Raw genomic sequence first — 25,989 nt, 5'->3', positions numbered from 1 at the left:
ATTTGCAATAGTAATTTATAATCTTGCACTAGAAGATTGATCAGACTGATTGGAATGCCTTTCAAGATCTAGCAAATTTTGACATCACTTCAGTCAGTCAGGCGCCTATTAGTGATGCAGTCACTTACTTCACAGAAATCATTGTCCATGAAGCAGCAATTGCAATTCCAAAAACATCTACCTGGTTTTCAACTTTTCCCAAATCTTGGTGGAATACAGAATGCATAGCAGAAAAAAGGCACAAAACAAAGCTTGGGAGGTATTCCGACAATATCCTACCACGGCCAGCCTAATCATCATCATCATCATCATCAACAATTTTCAGTCCACTGCAGGATGAAGGATGCTCCATCAACTTTCCAGTTCCTTCTGTTTTGTGCAATGGCTATCCATTTACTGCCCACAAACTCTTGAATTTCATCTGTTCATCTCCATTGTTGTCTTCTAGGTTTTCTTTTAGCTCCTCTTGGGTACCATTCTGTTATTTTCTTAGTCCATCTGTCATATGTTTTCGAGCTGTCTCCTCCCCAAGTCCGTTTCAGTTTTTTAGTTTTGATAAGAATGTTCTTTACTTGAGTTTGCTGTCTGATCCATATGTTTCTTTTCTTATCCAACAGTCTGATTCCTAATATAATTCATTCCATTCTTTGATAGCAGCTTTCAGCTTCTCTTCCATTCTCTTGGTGAGTGCCCAGGTTTTGCTTCCATAGTTATGGTGGGGAGTATACATTGGTTCATTATTTTACATTTCAGACAAAGTGGGACATGGCTGCTCAGTATGTGACTATATTTCCTGATGCTATCCATCCAAAATTTATCCTTCTCTTGACTTCCAGCCATTTATCATTACTACAGGTAATGACTTGTCCAAGATAAGTATATGGTTTCTGCTCCTTCAGTGAGCATATATTTCTTGTGGTATTCTTGTTGATCATTACTTTTGTTTTAACCATATTCATCACCTTTAACCATCTTTAGTCAGAAATACTTACTAATTCTGCATAACTGATTAAGATTTTCCTCTAATTCATCAGGATCATGGCTTATGATCACAATGTCATCTGTAAATCGTAATTTAAGTATTCTCCATTCACATTGACTCCTTTCTGCGACCAGTCCAATCTTCTGAAAGCTTCTTCAAAGGCAGCAGTACACGAATTCAGAGATATTCAAACCTCCAAGTTTGCAGACGATACAAAGGTTGGCAGGGTTGTTAAGGACACTACTGATGCTATGCTGCTGCTGCAACAGGATCTGGAAAGGTTGAGCAGATGGGCTGAGAGGTGGCAAATGAAGTTTAACATTGACAAATGTAAAGTACTACATATGGGAAACAGCAACCCCAGAGCAACGTATCAACTCTGTGGTACTACACTGACAGTGGTAGAGAATGAAAAGGACCTGGGGATAATTGTGCAGACAGATATGACGTTCTCTGAGCAGTGCAGACGGGCTGCAAGAGTAGCTCATGGTGTCTTGTCAATGATATACAGGAATTTTCCTAGCAGGGATAAGGAGGTGATTATTCCCTTGTATAAGGTAATGGTCAAGCCACACCTTGAGTACTGTATACAGGTCTGGAGGCCTCATTTCAAGAAGGATGTAGAGTTGCTGGAACGAGTACAGAGAAGGGCAACAAGATTAGTGAATGGAACAAAGGGTTGCTCTTACGAAGAAAGGCAAATTACAGTGTCTGGAGACTAGGCACCGGCGAGGTGATCTGATAGAGGTGTATGAAGCCTGAATGGTTTGAGCATGCTCAAAGCCAATGGAATTCTTCCTCTTGCTCAGAATAATAACCTGAGAGGGCATAAATTCAGATTGAGGAAAGACAGATGTGCGGAAATTTGCCTTTAGCCAGTGGGTAATTGGTTGGTGGAACAGACTTCCATCTATTGTTGGAAGTTGATAGCCTAAATAAATTTAAGGCTCAGCTGGACAGGTATTTCGAACGAACGGAGGGGTGAAATATGGAAGTGTTTTTTTGTTTTTCTTTTGGCTGATGCTGCATAAACTTGCTTTCTTGCATCATATGCCTCTACTAATGCTAATGCTAACATTACCTCCTTTTTGAACTCCTTTCTCAATTTTAAATTTGCTACTGTCGTTGTCTAGCCTAATAAAGGAGGTAAGTGTTCTCATATATTTTCTTCAAAATTGTAATGCATTGGATGTCTATGCCTTATCTTTCCAGGGCCTGAAACATTGCCTTATGCTGTATGGAGTCAAATGCTTTTTCATAATTTACAAATGCCAGGCACAATGGCTTTTTATATTCATTTGTTTTCTCCATTAGCTGCAATATTACGTGAAGGTGATCCGTAGTTGAGAATCCTGTTCTAAAACCAGCTTGCTCTCTCGGTTGATTCTCGGTTGATTCTCATTAAGTATTCTTTCTAATCTTGTAGTAAAGACCCATGTAAACAACTTGTAGGTGTGAGCAATAAGTTAATTGGTATAATTTGAAATTTATTTCCTTTCTTATGCAGCAAAATTATGGTTGCATTATTCTACTCCTTAGGAATCATGCCTAATGTACTTTGTGAAGAGTCTTGCCAGTTTCTGTGTCATGTCTCTTCCTCCTAATTTTAACAATTCTACAGTGACTTCATCTTCACCTGGGGCTTTTTGATTCTTCATTTCCTTCAGTGCATGTTCTGCCTCATCAGGAAAGATATCCAGTATGTCATATATGTTACAAATTTGTGATCCCTCTTACCCACTGCTGGCATCATTCACTTGCTCCTTATATAATACAGGAATATGTCTCACAGTGTGATTAGTTGGGAAAAACTACCACACTGACTGAATCAGCACTAAATAGGAAATAGTTTCAATGGGAAAAATAATGATACGTGGGTATCATAAGATTGTTTTATATTAGAAATCATTATGCATGATTAGTTATAAAAATAATAAATACAAATAGTAATGAGGTAGACTAAGAACAAAATTAATTGATAATCAATCGCAGTCACCGATTATAAACTGCACTATAATGAATCCCATACTAATTGAAGCCCTCACTATGCGAGGCATTGCTTTACTTTATAATAGTTTTCTGCTATTTGAATTATGCCTTCTCCACTATTTATTTTCTGTCTTTCTGTATTACTGCTGATTTTAAGTACCCTTAATTTTACCCTAGTTTTCCCTTAATGCTTTTTCTACTTTTGCTGTGTTAAATCTTCTTATCTCCTCTCTGAGTCTCTTTCTTGTGGCTTTGCATAACTCAGTATATTCAATTTTGTCCTTGTCAGTGTTTATTTTGTTCTTCAGTTGTCGTCTTTGGTTCATCATGACAAGTGTTTCTTGACTAATTTTTTCTTCTTTGGATTTCTTTTTACCTATAGGTGTCTCGAGCTTTATCATTTTCAGAACGTTGTATTCCTCGTCAATATCTTGGTCCTGAAAGGTCTGAAAAAGCTCAATCTTGTTCCTAAGTTCCAGCAGGAGCATATTTGTTGGGGGGAAAGAAGAGGGAAATATTCCCACCATGCATGTTAGTGTATGTGTATAAGTGTTCCTAGGTGTATCTAAAAAAAACACTCAAAACCTGGTCATCATGCCTAGGTGTATCTAAAAAAAACACTCAAAACCTGGTCATCATGCCCCCCTTTATAATGATCCCTGGATATGATGCAGATTTCCAGTACATACTGCTTTTTCCCCTCTTCTGTTATCTCAAATACTTTGGTATTATTTACTTAAGTCAGTTTTTTCTTTTCTTTTCTTACAGCTATATCAAGTGTGCACCTTACCATACTGTGATCACTTCCAACATTTACCTTGTTGAGGACGGTAACATCATTTATAATATATTTTCTGTTAGTGAGGATGAAGACAATTTCATGAGTTAATCCATTTGGGCCAACCTAATAACCTTTAAACATGCATGAGCCATGCTACATTCACTATCAGAGGCAAAAGGAATCATTAGTCCATTTCACATCATCTGTTATCCGGAAGACTGGTGCAAAGATTGTCTGGGACAAAATCCGGAAAATGAAGGGAAAATACGCAGCACACCCCGTCATCAGATCTGGAATATATTGGATGCACTATTGCAAATTCAACTGCAATAATCAATGCTCTTTGGGAAACACTTTCGAAATCTCAGTAACAAGATCTTACTCCCCAGAGAGTCTGATCCTTAAACACAAAACTGAAAAACAGGCCCCCCCCCTCAATTTCGCATCAAGGATATTCACTCATATAATAGGTCATTTACCATACACTAGTTGAAAACAGCTCTCAAGCTTACTAAGGATAGTTCTGTTGGACCACATGACATTCAATATGAGATGACTGAACACCTATCACCAAAATCGAACCACCTGCTCTTTCTACACAAGAGAATTTTCCTTAAAGACAATTTTCTGGATAGCTGTCAGAAAGCAATTATTATTACTTTTGCTAAGCCATGAAAGGAACCTACATTTACAAAACATTACTATCCAATTGCTCTGACTAACTGTTTGTGCAAAATATTGGAGAGAATAGTTAATGTTTGTCTTTTATAGTATTTAGAATCAAATGACCTTCTCTTCCACTTTCAATGTGGTTGCCGAAGGAACAGGTCCACTCTGGACAACTTAATTAGAATGGGACACAGCTGTTTGAGGAACATGTCTATTCTTTTTAGGAACACATCTATTTGAGATGGGTCCTTATAAAGAGATCACCTGTCAGTCAGAATATCTTATAATCTGAGATTATACGACATTCAATCAGAATGACTTATAATTATAAAAAATAAAGAATGTCTTGTAAAAAGAGAACACCAGTCAATCAGAATGTCTTATAATCTGAGATTTTGCACTTTTCAGATATTGACTGTAACTTATTGAGTTGGTCACCTATGCAGTAGCATAAAGTTTCTGAATTTATTGGATAACTATTTTCTACACCAGCATGTTAGAGAGGCAACAAAAGAAAGGAGTTTTTTTGATATGATTATCAGCTTTGACTGTTGATTTATTAAGAATATTCACCTGAACATTCTGGATCATCAGATGGTAGTGATCATTATTGTATTCTTTTGCAGTTTATTTAAAGATATAACTATTGTCAATGTAAAGGGAAGCAATTTTTCTTTTGAAAAGGCAACTACAGTAGTCTTGCAGCACTGTAGATGCCTTGCAAAAGAAAAAGAATAAAAAAAACCATTGCAGTTGCCACTGCAGTGTTTTTTTTTTAATAATTTTCAGTGAGTTCAACTGATGTCACTAACAACTCCAAATTCCAAATAGGATGTGTTCAGAGAACACATCATCCTATTTGGAATGTGTTCCCTGAACACATTCCAAAAAATGCTCCTATTTGCTTTTCACTTGTGCTTCTCACTTGCAACTTTACTTAATATCTACTTATAATGTACTGTTACTCAGCTTGCATTGTGCTGTCTCTTTTCCTTCCTGCTTGGTCACTGGTGGTAATGCACTTCCTCCACACATATGGGGCTGGAAACCTGGGAGTTAGAGAACAAACCCACATGGCTAAAGGAGCAAGTATGAATGCTGACAGTTCCCACTATTAGAAACTCCAAGCTCAAGACTTGATATTCATTCAAGTCATTCTCCTCATGGAGAATGACTACTACTCCAATGTGGGCATAGAAGACGAGATGAAGTTTTCCACCATATCATTGCTGTGTTACTTTGAAAGGTTTTCATAATGTAGATGATGACTTATTCATAAAAGCCCTATTAACAGATGCCAAAAATATACCGAAAGTGCTGTTAAGTTATAAAATAAAACAAATGCCCTACTCATCATAGTGAAGATTGAATTCAAATGTCATAGAAAATTGCATTTTAAATAAATAAACTGTCTTGTGTTTAGGTACAGTTAGAACATTTTTTTCAATGAGTAATGGGCCTTTCAGAACCATTTCCAGCAGTATATTCATTAAAATGAATTTTAATGCTCCCATGAGGTTGTTTTAGAGATTTTTACAGTACTACCTTCTCTGAAAACATCACACTTCTTTCTCAGTCAAATACATTTCATTGCATTTATAACATTGGTCTGCTGATTCCAAAAATGCATACTTGTTTTACTTATCTTGTGCAGCTTTTTTACAAAGTAAGAATTGTTTTCACAGATACGCATTACAGGTATTGTGAGTGACAGGTATTGATGTGCCCAGAGGTGTCTAGACTTGTAAAGCCCTGCAAGTCAGGTAGCTATAAAAACCTGCAAAAGTTTTCTTTCTCATTCAATTGTATTTGTGCAGTCATTCTAGCATTAGCCTTAGCATTAGCATTAGTAGAAGCATATGATGCAAGAAAGCAAGCTTATGCAGCATCAGCCAAAAAAAAAAAAAAAAAACGCTCCCAGTTCACCCCTCCATTCGATCCAAATACCAGTCCAGCTCAGTCTTAAATTTATTTAGGCTCTCAACTTTCACAACAAAGGATGGAAGTCTGTTCCACCAACCAACCAACTACAAGCTTGCTAAAGGCAAACTTCCGCACATCTATCCTACATCTGTCTCTCCTCAATTTGAATTTATGCCCTCTCAGGCGATTATTCTGAGCAAGAGGAAGAATCCCCTCAGCATTGAGCATGCTGAAACTATTCAAGGCTTTATATACCTCAATCAGATCACCTCGCAGGTGCCTAGTTTCCAGACACTGTAATTTGCAAAACATAACCCTTCCTTCAAAAGAGCAACCCTTTGTTCCATTCACTAATCTTGTTGCCCTTCTCTGTACTTGTTCCATCAGCTCTACATCCTTCTTAAAATGAGGCCTCGAAACCTGTATACAGTACTCAAGGTGTGGCCTGACCATCGCCTTGTACAAGGGGATATTCACCTCCTTATTCCTGCTAGAAAAATTTCTGAATATCATTGACAAGACACCATGAGCTACTCTTGCAGACCGTCTGCACTGCTCAGAAAACTTCATATCTGCCTGCAAGATTACCCCCAGGTGCTTTTCGTTCTCTACCACTGTCAGTGTAGTACCACAGAGTTGATACGTCACTCTGGGGTTACTGCTTCTAATATGTAGTACTTTACTTCATTTGCCACCTCTCAGCCCATCTGCTCAACTTTGCTAGATCCTGTTGCAGCAGCGTACTGTCATTAGTGTCCTTAACAACCCTGCCAACCTTCATATCGTCTGCAAACTTGTACATTAAGCTTAATATACCATCATCAATATCATTTATAAATACAGTACAGAAAACAGCAATGGACCCAACACTGAAACCTGAGGGACTCCACTAATAACATTAGTCCATGATGAGCAGTGTCCATTGATTACCACTCTGTCTTCTCCCATTCAACCATCCCTTTATCCAAAGCAGCAATTTGTCTCCTATGCCACACTGCTCCAATTTGTGCAGCAGTCTTCCATGTGCAACAGTATCAAAAACCTTTCTAAGATTTAACCCCAGGGGCTCACATCTGGTGAGTTATGGGCTTGGCACATCCTGAGCTGGATATCATCATTCTTCTCTTTCTTGGTGATTCCCTTCTACTTTTGACTCTCTCTCAGGGTAACTCGGGACTTTTTTTTTTTTTTTTGGCTGGTGCAGCATAAGCCTTAGGCTTCCTTGCACCATATAGCTACTAATAATAATACAGTAAACCCCCGCTATTCGTGGTATCTGTATTCGCGGTATCTGTATTCGCGGTCGCTGATTTAACATAGAATGAAACCTAAAAAAAATGTGAATTTTAAAGCGCCGTGAACATTTTCCGCCATAAAAAAACATGGGCATGGCTAAAATTATCTTTCCCGGTCAAAACAGCACTCAGTGGGTGGGGGGAGAGGAGTGACAAAATCGCGAGCGTGGATGTTTCTCGCTAATCCTTGTTTGGTATGTGTTATGCGCTTGCCATGGAAGGTTTTGTCATTTGTTTTTAATTTATATGCTTTTAAAATTGAATAAATTTATCAATTTATAAATTGATATGTTATAAAAATGATTAATCTACCATTTTGCAGTGTAAAACAGACTTTTTCGAGTGTATTAACGGAAGAAAGTGACTTTATTTGGACAAGTTCTTTCTAACCCGTACAAAAATATGGCTACGAATAACAAGGGAAATGTGAATGTGAAATTATCAAACAAGGTGATGACATTGGCGAATAAAATTGAGTTATTAGACAAAATTTCTAATGGTGAAAGTGTCTTCTCAGTGGCAAAACATTGTATAAAATCAATGAGTCAATGGTACGATCAATCAAGAAATCGGAAGAAAAAATTCGCCATAGTGTACGTGAAAACGCGCTAATTGCTTCAAAAATTTGCTCTGTAACTCGTGATTTTAAATTAGAAAAAAATGAAAAAAAGCTGTAAATCTGTGGATAGAAGGCCGAACTCAAAATAAAATTCCGTTAAGTTAACTCATTATTCGTGAAAAGGCAAAACTCCTTTATCAACACTTTAGCGAAACTGGTGATAGCACTGGCGGGATAAGTTTTTTAGCTAGCAAAGGGCCTAGTTTGAAAGATTTATTTGAAATTTCTAATAAATATTACATTTAATATTAAACTGTTTCAAACAAATGTATTTATGGTATGTATTATAGGTACCTTCATAATATGACTATGTACATAGACAAAATTTTAGACTAGTTTTTCTTATATATTTCATACTTTGGAATGGAACCCCTTTATTACTATGGGAGCCATAACTCAGTATTTGCGTTTTCGGTATTCGCGGCATTTCTCAGGAACGTAACCCCCGCAAATAGCGGGGGTTTACTGTATATGATATCAAAATTATTCTTTGCATCCAGTTCTTTTGTGACTACATCATAGTATCCATATTCACAATATTACATTAATACACCAACCGTTGAGTTAAAATAATTTAATACTGTGTATATAAATACAGAGGATACTGTAACATAATCTATTTACAATAACTGATTGTGAATAAAGCCTGAAAATAAAATAAAATATATAAGGTTAAAAGCATTAAATCTGTTAAAACTGTACAATTAGAAAATACAATAAAATATATAAGGTAAAAGCATTAAAACTAAAACTGTACAATTAGAAAATACAATAAAATATATAAGGTAAAAGCATTAAAACTATTAAAACTATTAAAACTGTACAATCGTAGCTTTCGGGAGCATCTGTCTCCTTTCTCAACAAGAAATAATGCTTATGCAGCACATCCTTAAGTATCAGGTTCACGGCACATGTGATGATCAGGCGCATGAACAAAAGTTCCTACATGTGCCCCAGAACTGGAAGCAACTCGGGAACGTTGTAAACAGAAATGCTCATCTTTTGACAGGACTATAGCCTCAAAAAGGTGGTGAAGCCGCACACCCCTATCCCTATTCATAGTATTGTTATCGGATGAGCAAATCCACAAGCTCTCGAGCCATTTGCGGTCCCAAAACCTATGCACCCGATCAAGGATGATAGCATTTTCTGGGGAGGCCTGGTGCTGTCTTTCCCAAAAATGTTCAGCAACAGCGGACTTATCAAACTCTGCGGTATGTATGGCACTCGTGCGTTCCCCAGATGATCCTTAAGCTGCCGCCCCGTCTCCCCTACATAACATTCCCCACAATCCGGGCATTTAATCTCATATATAACCCCTCTACTAGAATCCCTTAATATGGGGTCCTTAATTTGCGACACTACTGTGTGCAACCTGGAAGCTGCACACAACGTTGATAACCCCAAAATACCCTTGCAATGCATTCTGTAAGGCCCTGATAGTAGGGAATGTATGCTGTGGTAACTGGAACAGCCGAATCTCTATGGATAGACTCCACTTATCTACTATATTTATCCACGATCCTCTGGAGGTAACCACATTTCATAAGATCCGCTGAAATTCGTGAAATTTATTTCTCTCCCTCCTCAGAGGTACTACAGTGGGTCCCAATTCTATCAAATAGTGCCTTAGCGATGCTATTCTTATGTTGCCTAGTCTGCGCCGACCTGTAGTGGGTGTACTGGTTCCGGCCAGTATTAAGGAACTCTAGTAGTGGGGTTATATACAAGATTAAATGCCTGGATTGTGTGGAATGTTATGTTGGGGAGACGGGGCGGCAGCTTAAGGATCATCTGGGGGAACACATGAGTGCCACACAGACCGCAGAGTTTGGTAAGTCCGCTGTTGCTGAACATTTTTGGGAAAGACAGCACCAGGTCTCCCCAGAAAATGCTGTCATCCTTGATCGCGCGCATAGGTTCTGGGACTGCAAGTGGCTTGAAAGCTTGTGGATTTGCTCATCTGATAACAATACTATGAATAGGGATAGGGGTGTGCGGCTTCACCCCCTTTTTGAGGCTATAGTCCTCTCAAAGGATGAGCATTTCTGTTTACCCCGTTTCCGAGCTGCTTCTGGTTCTGGGGCACATGTAGGAACTTTTGCTACATGTGTCTGATCAACCACGTGTGCCGTGAACCTGACACTTAAGGATGTGCTGCGTAAGCATTATTTCTTATTGAGAAAGGAGGCGGATGCCCCCAAAAGCTAATATTGAACAGTTTTAATAGTTTTAACGCTTTTACCTTATATATTTTATTGTATTTTATAATTGTACAGTTTTAACGCTTTTAACCTTATATATTTAATTTTATTTTCAGGCTTATTAAAATTAAAATATATAACCTTATATATTTTAATTTTATCAAAATCAATTATTGTAAATAGATTATGTTACAGTATCCTCTGTATTTATATATACAGTATTAAATTATTTTAACTCAACGGTTGGTGTATTAACATAATATCATGAATATGAACTTTCCCAACCTCAGAGAGCTTTTTGAAGATCATAGTATCCATTCAAATTGGTCAGACAAGACGTCCCTTTAACAAACCCATGCTGTGTCCGAGCTATGACTGAAGTCTTGTCTAGATGATACTGCAGTGCTTCTTTTAATTTGTGCCTCCATTAATTTCCCTGGAACAAAAGTTAATCTAACAGGTCTGTAATTACCTGTGTCTCCCTTTGATCCTCCTTTGTGGATTGGGGTCACATTTGCACATTTCCAGTCCATGGGTACCTCCCCTGAGTCCAAGGAAGCTCTCATAATTATGGCTAAGGGTTTGCTTACTTCCTTTGCTGCCTCCGTTAATATAACTATTGAATCCACCCCAGGTGCCTTTCTTATGTTTATCTTCAACAATTTCTCCTCCACTTTACTCTCAGTATTACAAGATTACCTAGGTTACTGCCAGAGTTTAATACACCTCTTGAATAACCTTCCTGAATAACTCCTCATGTGTGAATGTACATGCAAAATATTCATTTGGTTTGTTAACAACCTGAGCAGGATCGTCAACAGTTGAACCATTGATATCAAGTGGACCAATCTGATTCATCCCCTTCCTTCTAGAATTTACCTAAGTAAAGAACTCTTTGCTGTTTTTCTTTGCATCTTTTTCCAAAGATTTCTCGTAATCTGCCTTTGCCTGCTTAACCTCCTTGGTGACAGATCAGCTTATATCTATCATAGGCTTCTGTGTTACCTGTTATTTTATATGTATCCCATGCATTTTTCTTCTCTGCCACATGTCTAATTAGTTCATCTGACATCCATTTAGGCCTAAATCTTGAACAATAGTTTTTAGTTGGCATGAAAAGCCTAGTAGCTTCCAAGATTATTTCTTTGAATGCTTCCCATTTTGAATTTGCTGTTGGTAACATCATCAGTTGGTCCCACACTATAGAATTTAAATACTGTCTCAGACCACCGTAGTCACCTTTACAAAAGCAAAAACCCTTTCCTTTACCCCTAATGGTAGTTACCTCTTCGAGTAAATCCCACTTCAGCACACTGTGATCATTGCCACCTAATGGTTCCTTTATCTGCAGATTCTTAATGCATGAAGAATCGCTACTGATAATCAGATCAAAAGTATTACTCCCTCTAATTGCCTCCCAAACATGCTGCTGTAGAAAACAATCATCCAATAAATCCACAAAAGCCTTGCTAGTGTGTGAGTGACCAACCCACAAATTCCAGTCAATCTCTGTAAAATTAAAATCACTCATTATAAGACACTGTGATTTACTGGCCCACTCTACTTCTCTGCACAATTGCTCATTATACTCATCAGATTCATTAGGCCTATAACACACACCTACTCTCATTTTTCCTTTCCCAGTGCTTATGTCACACCACACTGATTGACATTGCATTGTCCACCAACATCAATTGGATGCACTTCCTTAGATTTTATGTGTTTCTCAACTAACAGCATAACCACTCCCTCCTCCCTTCCTGTCCTGTCTATCTTTTCTGTACACATTGTACTCCCCAAATTTCAATTCTGGACTGCTTATGTCTGTGTGACACCACGGCTCTGATATCCCAACAATATCTGCCTTTGATGTCTTGACTAGCACTTCACGATCATCAAATTTATTAACTATACTCCTAGCATCGGTATGCATGCACCTGTTTCTACTCTGAGTTACCCTAACACAGCCCATGTATTTATTTGTTCCACTATGACTCTCAGCAGTCCTGGTAATCTCCATTGCCTTGCTTTCCAGGCTGCTGCTCAATTTCATTTCAGTAGAAGCAGTGCAAGAATCACTTTCATCTCAGCCAGCAGCTACTGTTAACCTATTAGTCCATGTATTTCCCCCAAACTAGTAGTTTTCCGACTCACCTAATTCTGCCTTGATAGTATCAGCAAATATTCTTGCACCCTCTCTATTTAAGTGTATCCCATCCCTGTAGAGGCAGTTTCTCCTCTTAACAAGCACGGACCAGGCTGAGAAAAATTCTACCCCTTGAGCCTTGCACAATCTCTCCAGGGCCGAATTGATAGACAAGGCGCTCATCATCTACCCTCTCCTATCATGTCTGGGCAGAATTGCAGACACTTTCAAATTCAACCCTAACTCACTTAAGTTTGTTTAAGCAATGAACCACCTGATGGCCAAAGGCAAACTTCCACACATCTATTCTACAACTCTCCTTCCTCAACTTGAATTTTTGCCCCTTCCTGTGTAGTCTAAGAGGAAAAATCCCATCAGCATTGATCTGTTCAATCCATTCAAAGCCTTAAAGATCTCAATCAGATCACCTCGCAGGTGCCTAGTCTCCAGGTGTTGCAATTTTCAGAACTAAAGCCTTTCTTGGTAAATGCAACCCTTTATTCCCCTCGCCAATCTTATTGCCCTTCTCTGTACTTGTTCCAGCAGCTCTGTATCCCTCCCAAAATGAGGTCTCCAGACCTGTATGCAGTACTCAAGATGTGGCCTGACAATTGCCTTATACAATGGGATAATCACCTCATTATCCCTGCTAGCTAAATTTGTGTATATCATGACTAAATCCCCTTATAATTAACTCTATAAGGAAATAGATGAACATTGTTAACTAGATATGAATCACATTATTAATTATCCTGTCCAGGCTGCTAAATAAGCTAAGTAAATACTTTTCATCTACATTCACATGAAAAAAAGTTTTTAGGGACTGGGATACCAGAAGTACACCAAGTTATAACTCAGGGATAAATGATTTTAATAACAGAGAATAAATTGGAAATGAATTTTAGAGGCTAGGGCTAATGGAAATATCATATTAAAAGAAGGAGAAAAACAGAGAAGCATTCCTTTAGCCTTATTTATGTAAACATTCACAGATTTGGGGAAATTCCTATTGGTTGGAGATAAGCAACTCTTCTATTCACAAAGTGAGATTAAAAGGTGGATTGAGTAATTACACTTAAGCTTGACATCCCTGCCTTTTTATTATGCTTAATTAAATTTTTCAGCTCTCTTGTCATCCATTTAGGCATATTTTTTTAACTATTTTTTGGCATTTTTTTTTGTTAAACAGAATGAATATTTATGTTGTTAAGATTAATCCCTTAAATAATTCTCATAATGTATTGATATCAAATAGCATACAGCAATAGCTCCAGCTAATTGAGCTCAAGAAATAGTCCTCCCCACCACTTGTAATTAAAGCCTAGACCTTTTTCCTCTGATCACTGAAATTTATTTGGAGGCTATGCATGTTATGACTTGATTATTTCCCCTAAATAGCTTATTTCACTCTTTTCTAGCTTTAACTTTGATGATTTTTTGTTGTTTATCTAATGAAATGAACACAAACCATATATCTGCTTTTTTTGCAGATCATGTTCATTTATACAGGAACCAATTTGCATCTTGATATTGACACAGAGACTGAATGTTGGTTACAGAAGCTGTAAGACTTAACAGATTGTACTTGGAAACCATGGATAGCAGATCAGGCTGCTAATGTTAAGTCCTTGACAGGCTTGTCATAGATATGTCAAGGTATGACATATCTATGTCATAGGGCCTGATACCTGGTAGTCTAAAATACTGATGGAAGAACTGATATTTCAGATAACAATTCATAAGTGTAGTGGACCAAATTTCAAATGCGAATGTGCTCCTGTGCTGAGTTGCATTTTTACAGTTTGTTTTATTCCGCAGATGTTTTTGATTCTCCTTGGTAAGTTGCGCATATCCGGCCATTTCCTGAAAAGAGTGACGAATCCCTCCCAGTCAGTTATCGCTCTAGAGTGAAGGTTTTAGCTACACTCAAGAGTGAAGGCAAGCTTACCTTCACTCTTTCCAAAGTAATGGAGAAATCCATTAATTACCAACTCCTAAACTGTCTTGAAACCTTCCATCTGATCAAGATCACCAATATGGATTCCATCAGTTTCAGTCCACTAGTGATATACTGGCCTGGCACTTATGTTATGCCTCTTGGGACATATTCAGTGTCAACTTATCTTTGCCCCATTGCAGAAATACCAGATCAGCATTTAAACTAGTGGATACTTGAGAAGATGAACCTGTTTGTGCAGGGCAAAGTTTCCCAAGATTCATTTGTCTCTTCCATCATTTTCCTCATTTATATTAATGACTTTCTTCCACTGACTGAAAATCTTATCCATAGTTTCGCCAACATATCAGATTGCATTCCACCTACATGTTTGAGAAACCTTGCCCTGCACAAACAGGTTCATCCTTCTCAAGTATCCACTAGTTTAAATGCTGATCTGGTATTTCTGCAATGGGGCAAAGATAAGTTAGTTAATTTCAGTCCTTATGAAACTTAGTTCTGTCTTTATCTTGCAAAAAAGAGGTCTACTGCTCCCATACTCATCTTTGATAACACTCAGACCTCTACTCAAGCTCACATATCTCTTATGGACTACCCTTACTTCTGATTTCTGTTGGCATAAATACATCATAAATACTACTTTGTCTGCTTTTAAAAACTGGGTTTTCTCTTTTTCTCTCAGGATTGTTTTTCTTCCAATCACTACTTACTCTGTACAAATCACATATCTGTCCTACCATGGAATAATGTTCCCACATCTGTTGTGGTGCACCGAAATCCTCTCTCAGGCTTTAAGACTTCAATTCAAGAGAGGGCAGTCAGGTTATTATTATTATTATTATTATTATTAGCTATATGGTGTAAGGAAGCCTGAGGTTTATGCTGCACCAGCCAAAAAAAAACAAAAAAAAAATTTCCCGAGGTACCCTAAGAGAGAGAGAGAGAGAGAGAGAGAGGAGAGAGAGAGAAGCAGAAGGAAATCACCAAGAAAGAGAAGAATGATGGTATCCAGCTCAGGACCCTGGGTGTGCGAAGCCAATACTCACCAGATGTGAGCACCTGGGGTTGTTAATTAATGCTCCTTCTCTTACAATGGCTCTCCACTTTCTGTCTCATAAATGTTCTGTTTCTACTGCATGCCTTTTTCTGTAAATATATCCATTGGCACTGTTCTTCTGAATTGACATCTGTAATTCTTCTCCCTCCCCTATCTCCACAACCAGTCAGCAACCATTTACTGTCTGACTTCAACCTCACAGAATCAACTTTTATTTTCCTCATTTATTCCTTCAACTTCCATTTTCTGGAACAGCCATCCTTCACATGTATTTCCTGAAAATTATACAATAGTTCAAGTTTAATGTCAACATAATTATCTTTTGTCTTCTCAACCTTCATCCCATGTGTGGTACTAATTCCTTTCATGGCTCTGGTTATGCTGCTTTATGTTGTAGGAATTCTGTTCCATTGTTAACTGTAGCAGTCATTATTGAACTGACTAACATCAGTCAATCATGGTATAAAAATATAAGAAATAATTATTCTACTAGTGTAACTGCATTCATAGAAAAACTAAACTGAAATGGAATGTACCAGTTAACTATTATACAAAATTTATTAACATTGTAATATTGGAAGCACAAAAGCAGAGATTAATGAAAATTTCTTTTTTTTAAGTTCTTCCAACATATGAAGTGAGGATTGATTTACCAACATATGCTACTTACAATAAATCAGATGTTATAGTAACAGTGAGTGCTGTGTAAGTATTTTTATTATGTTTTTAGCTTCCTGATAATTGCTGTTAATAAATATTTTGTAAACATTTCCAGTATTCTAAATGAATTCTGAATGAATTCAGAATACTGAAATTTTCCTTTTAATTTAATTTAATTTTTCATATTTGATAAAATATTTCAAACAATGCTGTGGTACAGCTGGTAACTGAGGAATTTTATCATAAAAAGGAGAATTCAAACTTTTGAAAGAAAGAACCCTGTTGTGAGAAGTATCTAAATTATTGTTTTGTTAGAGTAATATTTAGTAAATGCAAAATAAATCTGAAGTTCATTCAATAAAGTTGGTGCTTCATAAAGAGGGAATCTTCTGGCTCAACTTTTTCTGGAGCCACAAAGTGGAACTTTCTTTGTTGCTTAAAGATTATTTTTTTTGTAACTTTTAATTTGAATTTATTAGTGTGGTTATTATTAATGGCTCTCTGATTAAGTTGGTGAATTGATTTGTTACATGGCCTTTGTAATTGCTTAAGAAACTAGTGTTGATTTCTCCTGAAATTATATTGTTATTTGAATTTTGCTGCCCCTGTGTTCTATCGATAAGAACATTTCAATTTTGCTGCCCTTGTGTTGTGTTGATAAGAATTTTGTGACCATTGTTATATTGTTTCAATAAAGATTTTAAATTCTGCCACCTTTGTTATGATATTCATATAGTTGATACTTTGAGGTTTTCTCTGTTGTTTTGTAGCAGTGTAATCAGTATCAGAAGAGGCCTGTAAAACTATAATTTATAGCAGTATACATTTGTATTGCTATAAATTATATAGTATTGCTATAAATTATAGCAATACAAATGTGTATTGTACTACTTGATAAAGTCACATTATTACAAAAATGTAATAATGTGACTTTGTCATGTAGTATATAGCATAAATCTAAAAGAGTGTAGTTTGTACTGCCGTTAGATAAGCAGCATTAACATGTAGGTTAGTGCAAAAGCATCATTTTAACGTAGCCATCTACCAAAGTAGTTAAATTAATTCATTTAATTGGCATCGTTTTGGTTATATCTCATATTGTGAATGCCTTCACAACGAGTTGCCATGGTATTGCACTACCTCGATTAAATAACACTTCTCCAGTGGAGAAGACTACTGTTATTTATTCTCAGTGGTTACCACCACCACCCAGACGGCACCATTTCAAAGCTTGTTGGCTTCTCTTCGGTGGGTGGGCAGGTACCCTGGTGTTGCAATTGTGACAACCCAGTTATGAAGTATAACATCACACTATGAGAGATGCCTGATGGTGTGCAGTGATAAAGACTATAAAATGTTTAAGGGCAAAGGCCTCATGCTACGAGGTAGAATGGCTAATGCAGGTTAGTGCAAAAGCATCATTTTAACATAGCTATCTACCAAAGTCTCATATTGTGAAGGCATTCACAATATGAGATATAACCAAAATGATGCCAATTTAATTAATTAATTTAACTACTTTGGTAGATGGCTACGTTAAAATTATGCTTTTGCACCACCCTACATGTTAGTCATTCTACCTCGTAGCATGAGGCCTTTGCCCTTAAATATTTTATAAGCAGCATTAGCATTGTATTATTCTTTTTGATCTCTTACTTTTGTGGTTTTTAAATTCCTAAATTGGAATTTAAATTGGTTTTTAAATTGCAAAGCTACAAAAAATAGTAAAACATTAGGAATGGATGGCAGAACTGATAAAGTATGGAGGAAGTTTTTTAAAAGACAGGATACTAAATTTATTTAATAAATTTTGGGAACAATATAAAATACCAGAAGAATGGAAGATGGCAAAAATTATTTCAATATCTAAAAAAGTTAATAGAAATGATACAAAGGATTATAGAGGGATTAGCATATTAAATACAGTATATAGAATGTATAGCAAAATAATAAATAATAGAATTAAAATTATCTCTGATGAAATATTAATAGAAGAACAGGCAGGATTCAGAAAAGGAAGATCATGTACAGATAATATATTTATATTAAAACAAATAATAGAAAAACGAAAAGAGTTTAATTTAAAAACGCATTTATCATTTATAGATTATGAAAAAGCATTTGATTGAGTAAACAGACAAAAACTATGGGCCATATTGAGTAATAAAGGATACCCAAAACATCTTACAAAATTAATACAGAGTTTATATCAAAGAACAAAAATAGTAATAGATTTTTTTTTTTTTGGTTTTTAGGAGCATTAGCAACTAAAGCCGTATTGCTCTGGGAATATGCGGTGGTCATTCCCTGACCTTTCCGCATCCTCCGTATTTGGTGGTCACGGGCCCGAACCCCGGTCTAATCAAGAAGCGTGTGCTACGCACTGCCGCTCCTGCCCACCTGGCTACAGAGGCGCCATAGTAATAGACCCAGGTAATAAATTAACAGAAGAAAGTATAATAAATCAAGGAGTTAGACAGGGATGTAGCTTGTCACCAGCATTGTTTAACATATATATCGAGGATATGATATGTAAATGGAAAGAAGAAATTAATACAGGTATATATCTAAATACAAAGAATATGATTAATACACTGTTATTTGCAGATGATCAAGTAATTATTCATGATAGCGAAGATAATTTACAAAGAGCAGTATTTAAATTAAACCAAATAACAGAAGAATATAAAGTTAAAATATCAATGATGAAAACTAGAACAATGGCTTTTAAGGGGAAAAATATGGTAAGAACAAAAATAGTTATAAGCAATAAAATATTAGAACAAGTAAAACATTTTAAATATCTAGGATGTGATATAACTTATGATGTCAAAGAAGATATGAACCAGAAATTGGCAAAATTTCAAAATATATGTGGAACAATAAAAAGAACTCTGGCTAAGAAAACAAGGAAAGAAACACAATTGAAATTTTACAAAGTAATGGCAATACCAACACTTCTTTATGGTTCTGAAACATGGATACTGAAACAAAGAGACATTAATAGAATACAAGCTGCAGAAATGAAATTTTTAAGATATGTTAAAGGATGTACAAAATTAGATAAAATACCAAACGTAAATATTAGAAAGGAATTAAAGATTTACTCAATTAATGAAAAAATTATAGAATATGGACAAAGATGGAAAGAACATGTAGAAAGAATGGAAGATAATAGATTCCCTAAATTAGCTTACACATATGGAGCAAAAGGAAAAAGAGACAGAGGAAGACCAAAGAACAGATGGGCAGGCCTCTTCGAGATTGGAACAGGCGGATCGCCTAATCCATGAAGGAAGATAAGATAAGATAAGAAATTGGACTAAAATTATGCATTTGAATAGAGAAGCAAAGTAGTGGGAATGCTGTGGTTTGGTTTGGGAGAGAACTTTTGAAGGGCATGTCTCTTATGAATCAGGATTATGTTATGTGTGATACTTATCCTCTTTTTACAAAGCCACATCTGTCAAGACATGATACAACAATAGGGGATATCTTTGTATGTGTTTGTTGCAAAGAGCATTAAGCATTGAAGAACAGGGTTGATCCCCTTGGAGGATTAAAAGATAGGGACTCATGAAGCGCTCAGCTGCCCAGTCCCATGCTTGAACCTATGCTCCAGCATCGGACAACACAAACACATCCTTTGCAGCAAAAATCCTATGTCTTCGGTGATTTGATTATCAGAGAAGTGAGATATATATTGTGCAAAAAGGACAAGTGAAAATACCAGAGTATGTCTGCCAGGGGTTAAAGTAGATGATGTTGTAGGACAGCTATTGTCTTTTAAGGGTGCAAAATGTGATACTAATAATAATAAGAGTAGGAGATCTGAGATTTAATTATCAAATACAGAGGAATGCCAAGAAAAAGTCACAAGTTACGACTGAAATTTTAAGTGACTGCCCAGAATGATAGGAGGAAGCACATGAAGCTTCTACCTTGTAGAAACTGTGCAAGGCTTATGAGATAGAATTTTTCTCAGCAGTCTGTGGTTGTTAACCAGAGAGAGAGAGAGACTGTTTCTATAGAGATGGGTCATACTAAAATTGGAGTGCAAGAATGCTGATGCTATCAAGGCAGAGTTAGGTGTGTTGGAAGCCCCCTGGGGGGGCACAGACTAATAGATTAGTAGCTCAGGCATACTATTAATCGATTAGTGAAGTGATTCTTTACTGCTTGTAATAGCACATGTCGCAGCCTAGAAAGCAAGATGTTGGGGGATTTTAAGACCTACTGTGGGTACTCATGGAACAATTAAATTCATGGGTTGTGTTAGGGTTACTAAGAGTGAAAACAGTTCCAGGTATACTTGTATGTACAATAGTGCTAGGAACATAATAAAACTCAGATATAATTTCTTATATCTGAGTGACACTGTCCCTCAGATATAAGGAATTTTGATATTCGGAATTTTTATTGGGAAAACAAAAATGAGGATAAGAGTTAGTTATAGGCTCATGACTGTAATGAGTATAATGAATAGACATATGTGTACAGACATATAGAGGGGGTGCTAGTAAATCAGAATGTCTTATAATGGAGGACTATAACTTTTCAGATATTGACTGGACTTTTTGGATTGGTCACACAAAAAATAGCAAGACTTTTTTTTTTTTTGGATTTATTGGATGATTCTTTCCTGCACCAGTATGTATGATAGGCTAGAAGGAAAATAATATTCTCGATTTGATTATCAGTAGTGACTCTTCATGCATTAAAAATTTGCAGATAAAAGATTTACTCGGTAGTGGTGATCACAATATATTGATGTGGGAATTACTTAAAGATGTAACTACTGTCAAGGATAAGGGTGAGGATTTTAGCTTTCGCAGAGGTGATAGTAATGATCTCAGATAGTTTTTCAATTCTGTGCAGTGGCACAACACATAACGTTCTCAACATCAAATTCTAAATGAGTAGCATTCAGGGAAGGTAATCATAGAAGCTGCTAGGCATTTCATACCAACTAGGAAATATTGTTCAGGATCAATATGGATGTCAAATGAACTAATGAGACTCATGGCAGAGAAGAAAATTGCACAGTATGCATATGAATTATCAGATGATACAGAAGACTTTGCATTTGACTATTTTGCGTCTACACTCACAAACTTTTCAGATGTGGGGTTGACAGAAGTGAGTATAATTCTGGTGGAGAGCTGAATGATTTTTTGATAACCAATAGGAAAGTGGAGTAAAAATTGTTGAAGCTAAATGTAAAAAAAAAGCACCTGGTGTGGATGAGTTCTGTTCAGTTATATTAAAGGATGCAGTAGAAGGGGTGAGTAAATCGTTAGCACTCATTATGAGAGCCTCCCTGGATTCAGAGAAGGTTCTTATGGACTGTAAATGTTCAAATTTATCCCAGATTCACAATGGGAGATAAAAGGGTTACATGGGTAATTACAGATCTGTTAGCTTGACTTCTGTTCCAAGGAATATAATGGAGTCATTAGTTAAAGAAGTCATGCGGGGTCTTCTGACAGCAATGCAGATATACTATGATATACTATGACGGATAAAAGGATGGTTGAGTGGAAGAAGACAGAGGCTGGTAAATAATAGGTGCTGCTCTTCATGGACTAATGTTATTAGCGGAGTCCCACAGGGTTCGGTGTTGGGTCCTCTGTTGTTTTGTATATTTACTAATGATATTGATGAAGGTATATCAGGCTTAGTGTCGAAGTTTGCAGATGATAAAAAGATTGGCAGGATTGTTAATGACAGTAATGGCAGTGTGCTACTGCAACAGGATCTAGATAATTTGGGCAGAAGGGCTAAGAAGTGGCAATATTTGATGAATTTGAGGTATTGCTCAAAACATCAAAGGCAGATATTGTGGGGATTTCAGAGACGTGGTGTCACACAGATATAAGGAATGCAGAACTGGAATTTGGGGAGTACAATGTCTACAGAAAGGATAGACAGGGTAGGAAGGGAGGAGGGGTTATGCTATTAGTTAAGAAATACATAAAATCCAAGGAAGTGAAGCCAGTCGACATTGCTGGACAGTGCAGTGTCGAGTCAGTTTGGTGTGACATAAGCATTGGGAGATCAAAATTGAGAGTAGGAGTGTGCTATAGGCCTAATGACTCTGATGAGTATAATAAGAAACTGTATGGGGAAATAGAGTGGGCCAGTAAATCAGAGAGTCTTATAATGGGGGATTTTAATTTCCCACATATTGACTGGAATTTGGGGGCTGGTCACTCACACACTAGCAAGGCTTTTGGAGATTTATTGGATGATTGTTTTCTACATCAGCATGTTCGGGAGGCAACTAGAGGGAGTAATACTCTTGATTTGATAATCAGTAGTGATTCTTCATGCATTAAGAATCTGCAGATAAATGAACAACTAGGTGGCAGTGATCACAGTGTGCTGAAGTGGGATTTACTCAAAGAGGTAACTACCATTAGGGGTAAAGGGAAGGGTTATTGCTTTCGTAAAGGCGACTATGATGGACTAAGACAGTATGTAAATTCTATACAGTGGGACCAACTGATGATGTTACCAACAGCAAATTCAAAATGGGACGCATTCAAAGAACTTATCTTGGAAGCTACTAGTCTTTACATACCAACTAAGAAATATTGTTCAAGGTTTAGGCCTAAGTGGATGTCAGATGAACTAATGAGACATATGGCAGAGAAGAAAAATGCATGGGATATATACAAATTAACACGTGACACAGAAGCCTATGATAGATACAAGTTGATCTGTAACCAAGTTACAAAGGAGGTTAGGCAGGCGAAGGCAGATTACGAGAAATCTTTGGCAAGGGATGCAAAGAAAAACAGCAAAGAGTTCTTTACTTATGTAAACTCTAGAAAGTATGAAACAGAGCTGTACTACTCAATATGTTCTATGTTGGTAATAATATTAGTAAAAAATAAGAGGAGTTTACCTCAATATAGTGCGTAGAACACTTCCGTATGATACCCTCCAGAAATTAAAACGGAAAAAACGAAAAAATCGACAATTTACCGGTACATTAGAGTAAAATATAAATAATTAAATAAACAATTTAACACAATTCAAATCAATATAAAACAATTAAAAATCAAATTAACGCAATTAAAAGAATCAAACGAAAATATTCAAAAGGATTTTCCTTCCTGAAGCTGACAATGCTTTTCGACTGTATTTCGTGATCACAGGAATGAAAATTACCGAATCGGGTTAAACCTGATACTTAAATAGAGATTATTTGTCTTCGTGCATGCGCGTAAAGGTCCACGCATCGGAGATCAAATATGGCCGCCGAACATTAACCGAATTCTCGTGTAATTTAATTTCAACGGTCTCTGCAATTAACAGTCGCATATAATTACGTTGAACATTAAGTATTTTGGCCTCGTTATATTTTACTCTAATGTACCGGTAAGTTGTCGATTTTTTCGTTTTTTTCCGTTTTAATTTCTGGAGGGTATCATACGGAAGTGTTCTACGCACTATATTGAGGTAAACTCCTCTTATTTTTTTACTAGTAAACTCTAGAAGGAAGGGGATGAATCAGATTGGTCCACTTGATATCGATGGGTCAACTGTTGATGATCCTGCTCAGGTAGCTAACAAACTGAATGAATATTTTGCATCGACATTCACACATGAGGAGTTATTCAGAGAGGGGAATGCCAGAGGTGTATTCAACTCTGGCAGTAAGCTAGAGAATCTTGTAATAACTGAGAGTAAAGTGGAGGAGAAATTGTTGAAGATAAATACAAGAAAGGCACCTGGGGTGGATGGGATCTATCCAGTTATATTAAAGGAGGCCGCAAAGGAAGTAAGCAAACCCTTAGCCATAATTATGAGAGCTTCCTTGGACTCAGGGGAAGTACCCATGGACTGGAGATGTGCAAACGTGATCCCAATTCACAAAGCAGGATCAAAGGGCGACACAAGTAATTATAGACCTGTTAGTTCAACTTCTGTTCCTGGAAAATTAATGGAGGCACTGGTTAAAGAAGCACTGCAGGATCATCTAGACAAGACTTCAGTTATAGCTCCGACACAGCATGGTTTTGTTAAGGGGAAGTCTTGCCTGACCAATTTGATTGGATACTATGATGCAGTTACAAAAGAACAGGGAATAACTCTGATATTATATACTTGGATCTTAGAAAGGCTTTTGATACTGTTGCACATGGAAGACTGCTGCACAAATTGGAGCAGTGTGGCATTGGAGGCAAATTGCTGCTATGGATAAAGGGGTGGTTGAGGGGGAGAAGTCAGAGAATGATAGTCAATGGACACTGCTCATCGTGGACTAATGTTATTAGTGGAGTCCCTCAGGGTTCAGTATTGGGTCCATTATTGTTTTCTGTATTTATAAATGATATTGATGATGGTATATCAAGCTTAATGTCCAAGTTTGCAGACGATACGAAGGTTGGCAGGGTTGTCAAGGACACTACTGACACTATGCTGCTGCAACAGGATCTAAAAAAGTTGAGCAGATGGGCTGAGAGGTGGCAAATGAAGTTTAACATTGACAAATGTAAAGTACTACATATGGGAAACAGCAACCCCAGAGCAACGTATCAACTCTGTGGTACTACACTGACAGTGGTAGAGAATGAAAAGGACCTGGGGGTGGTTGTGCAGGCAGATATGAAGTTTTCTGAGCAGTGCAGACGGGATGCAAGAGTAGCTCATGGTGTATTGTCAATGATATATAGGAATTTTTCTAGCAGGTATAAGGAGGTGATTATTCCCTTGTATAAGGCAATGGTCAGACCACTCCTAGAGTACTGTATACAGGTCTGGAGGCCTCATTTCAAGAAAGATGTAGAGATGCTGGAACGAGTACAGAGAAGGGCAACAAGATTAGTGAATGGAATAAAGGGGTGTTCTTACGAAGAAAGGCTTAAGTTTTGCAAATTACAGTGTCTGGAGACTAGGCACAGCGAGGTGATCTGATAGAGGTGTATAAGGCTTTGAATGGTTTGAGCATGCTCAATGCTGATGGGATTCTTCCTCTTGCTCAGAATAATCACCTGAGAGGGCATAAATTCAATTTGAGAAAAGACAGATGTAGGATAGACGTGAGGAAATTTGCCTTTAGCCAGCGGGTGGTTGGTTGGTGGAATAGACTTCCATCCCTTGTCGTGGAAGTTGATAGCCTAAATAAGTTTAAGGCTCAGCTGGACAGGTATTTCGAACGAACAGAGTGGAAGTGGTTATTTTTTATTTATTTATTTTTTTTTTTTGGGCTGATGCTGCATAAGCTTGCTTTCTTGCATCAAATGCCTGTACTAATGCTAATGCTAACCGAAGTTTAACCTTGACAAATGCAAAGTACTGCATATGGGTAGAAATAACCCCCAGAGAAATGTACCAACTGTGTGGTACTACATTTAAGGTGGGTAGAAAATGAAAAAGACCTGGGAGTAATTGTGCAGTCAGATATGAAGTTTTCTGAGCAATGCAGACAGGCTGCCAGGGCAGGTCATGGTGTTTTGTCAATGATATATAGGAATTTTGCTAACAGGGAAAAGGAGGTGATTGTCCCTCTGTATAAGGCAATGGTCAGGCCACACCTTGAGTACTGCGTACAGGTCTGGAGGCCTCATTTTAGGAAGGATGTAGATTTGCTTAAGCATGTACAGAGAAGGGCAACAAGATTGGTGAGGGGAATGAACGGATTCTCTTACCAAGAGAGGTGTTGTGGTGTTGAAAATTGCAGTGGTTGGAGACTAGGC

General features: G+C 37.1%; 1 protein-coding gene across 2 annotated transcripts in view; it reads left to right on the top strand.

Moving 5' to 3' along the window:
- Positions 1–25,989, top strand: part of LOC150079048 (CD109 antigen-like) — a 1,092,235-nt gene that overhangs the window by 301,594 nt on the left and 764,652 nt on the right. For both annotated transcript variants that reach the window (XM_090384122.1, XM_090384121.1), the window contains exon 10: positions 16,243–16,327. In XM_090384122.1, coding sequence (XP_090240248.1) covers positions 16,243–16,327 — 85 coding nt within the window. The remainder of the gene's footprint in view (positions 1–16,242; positions 16,328–25,989) is intronic.

This window comes from Mastigoproctus giganteus, chromosome 10, assembly GCF_048544385.1.
Source record: "Mastigoproctus giganteus isolate SK-2022 chromosome 10, ASM4854438v1, whole genome shotgun sequence".
NCBI classification, from domain to species: domain Eukaryota; kingdom Metazoa; phylum Arthropoda; class Arachnida; order Uropygi; family Thelyphonidae; genus Mastigoproctus; species Mastigoproctus giganteus.
This window is presented reverse-complemented; position numbering and strand designations above follow the sequence as displayed.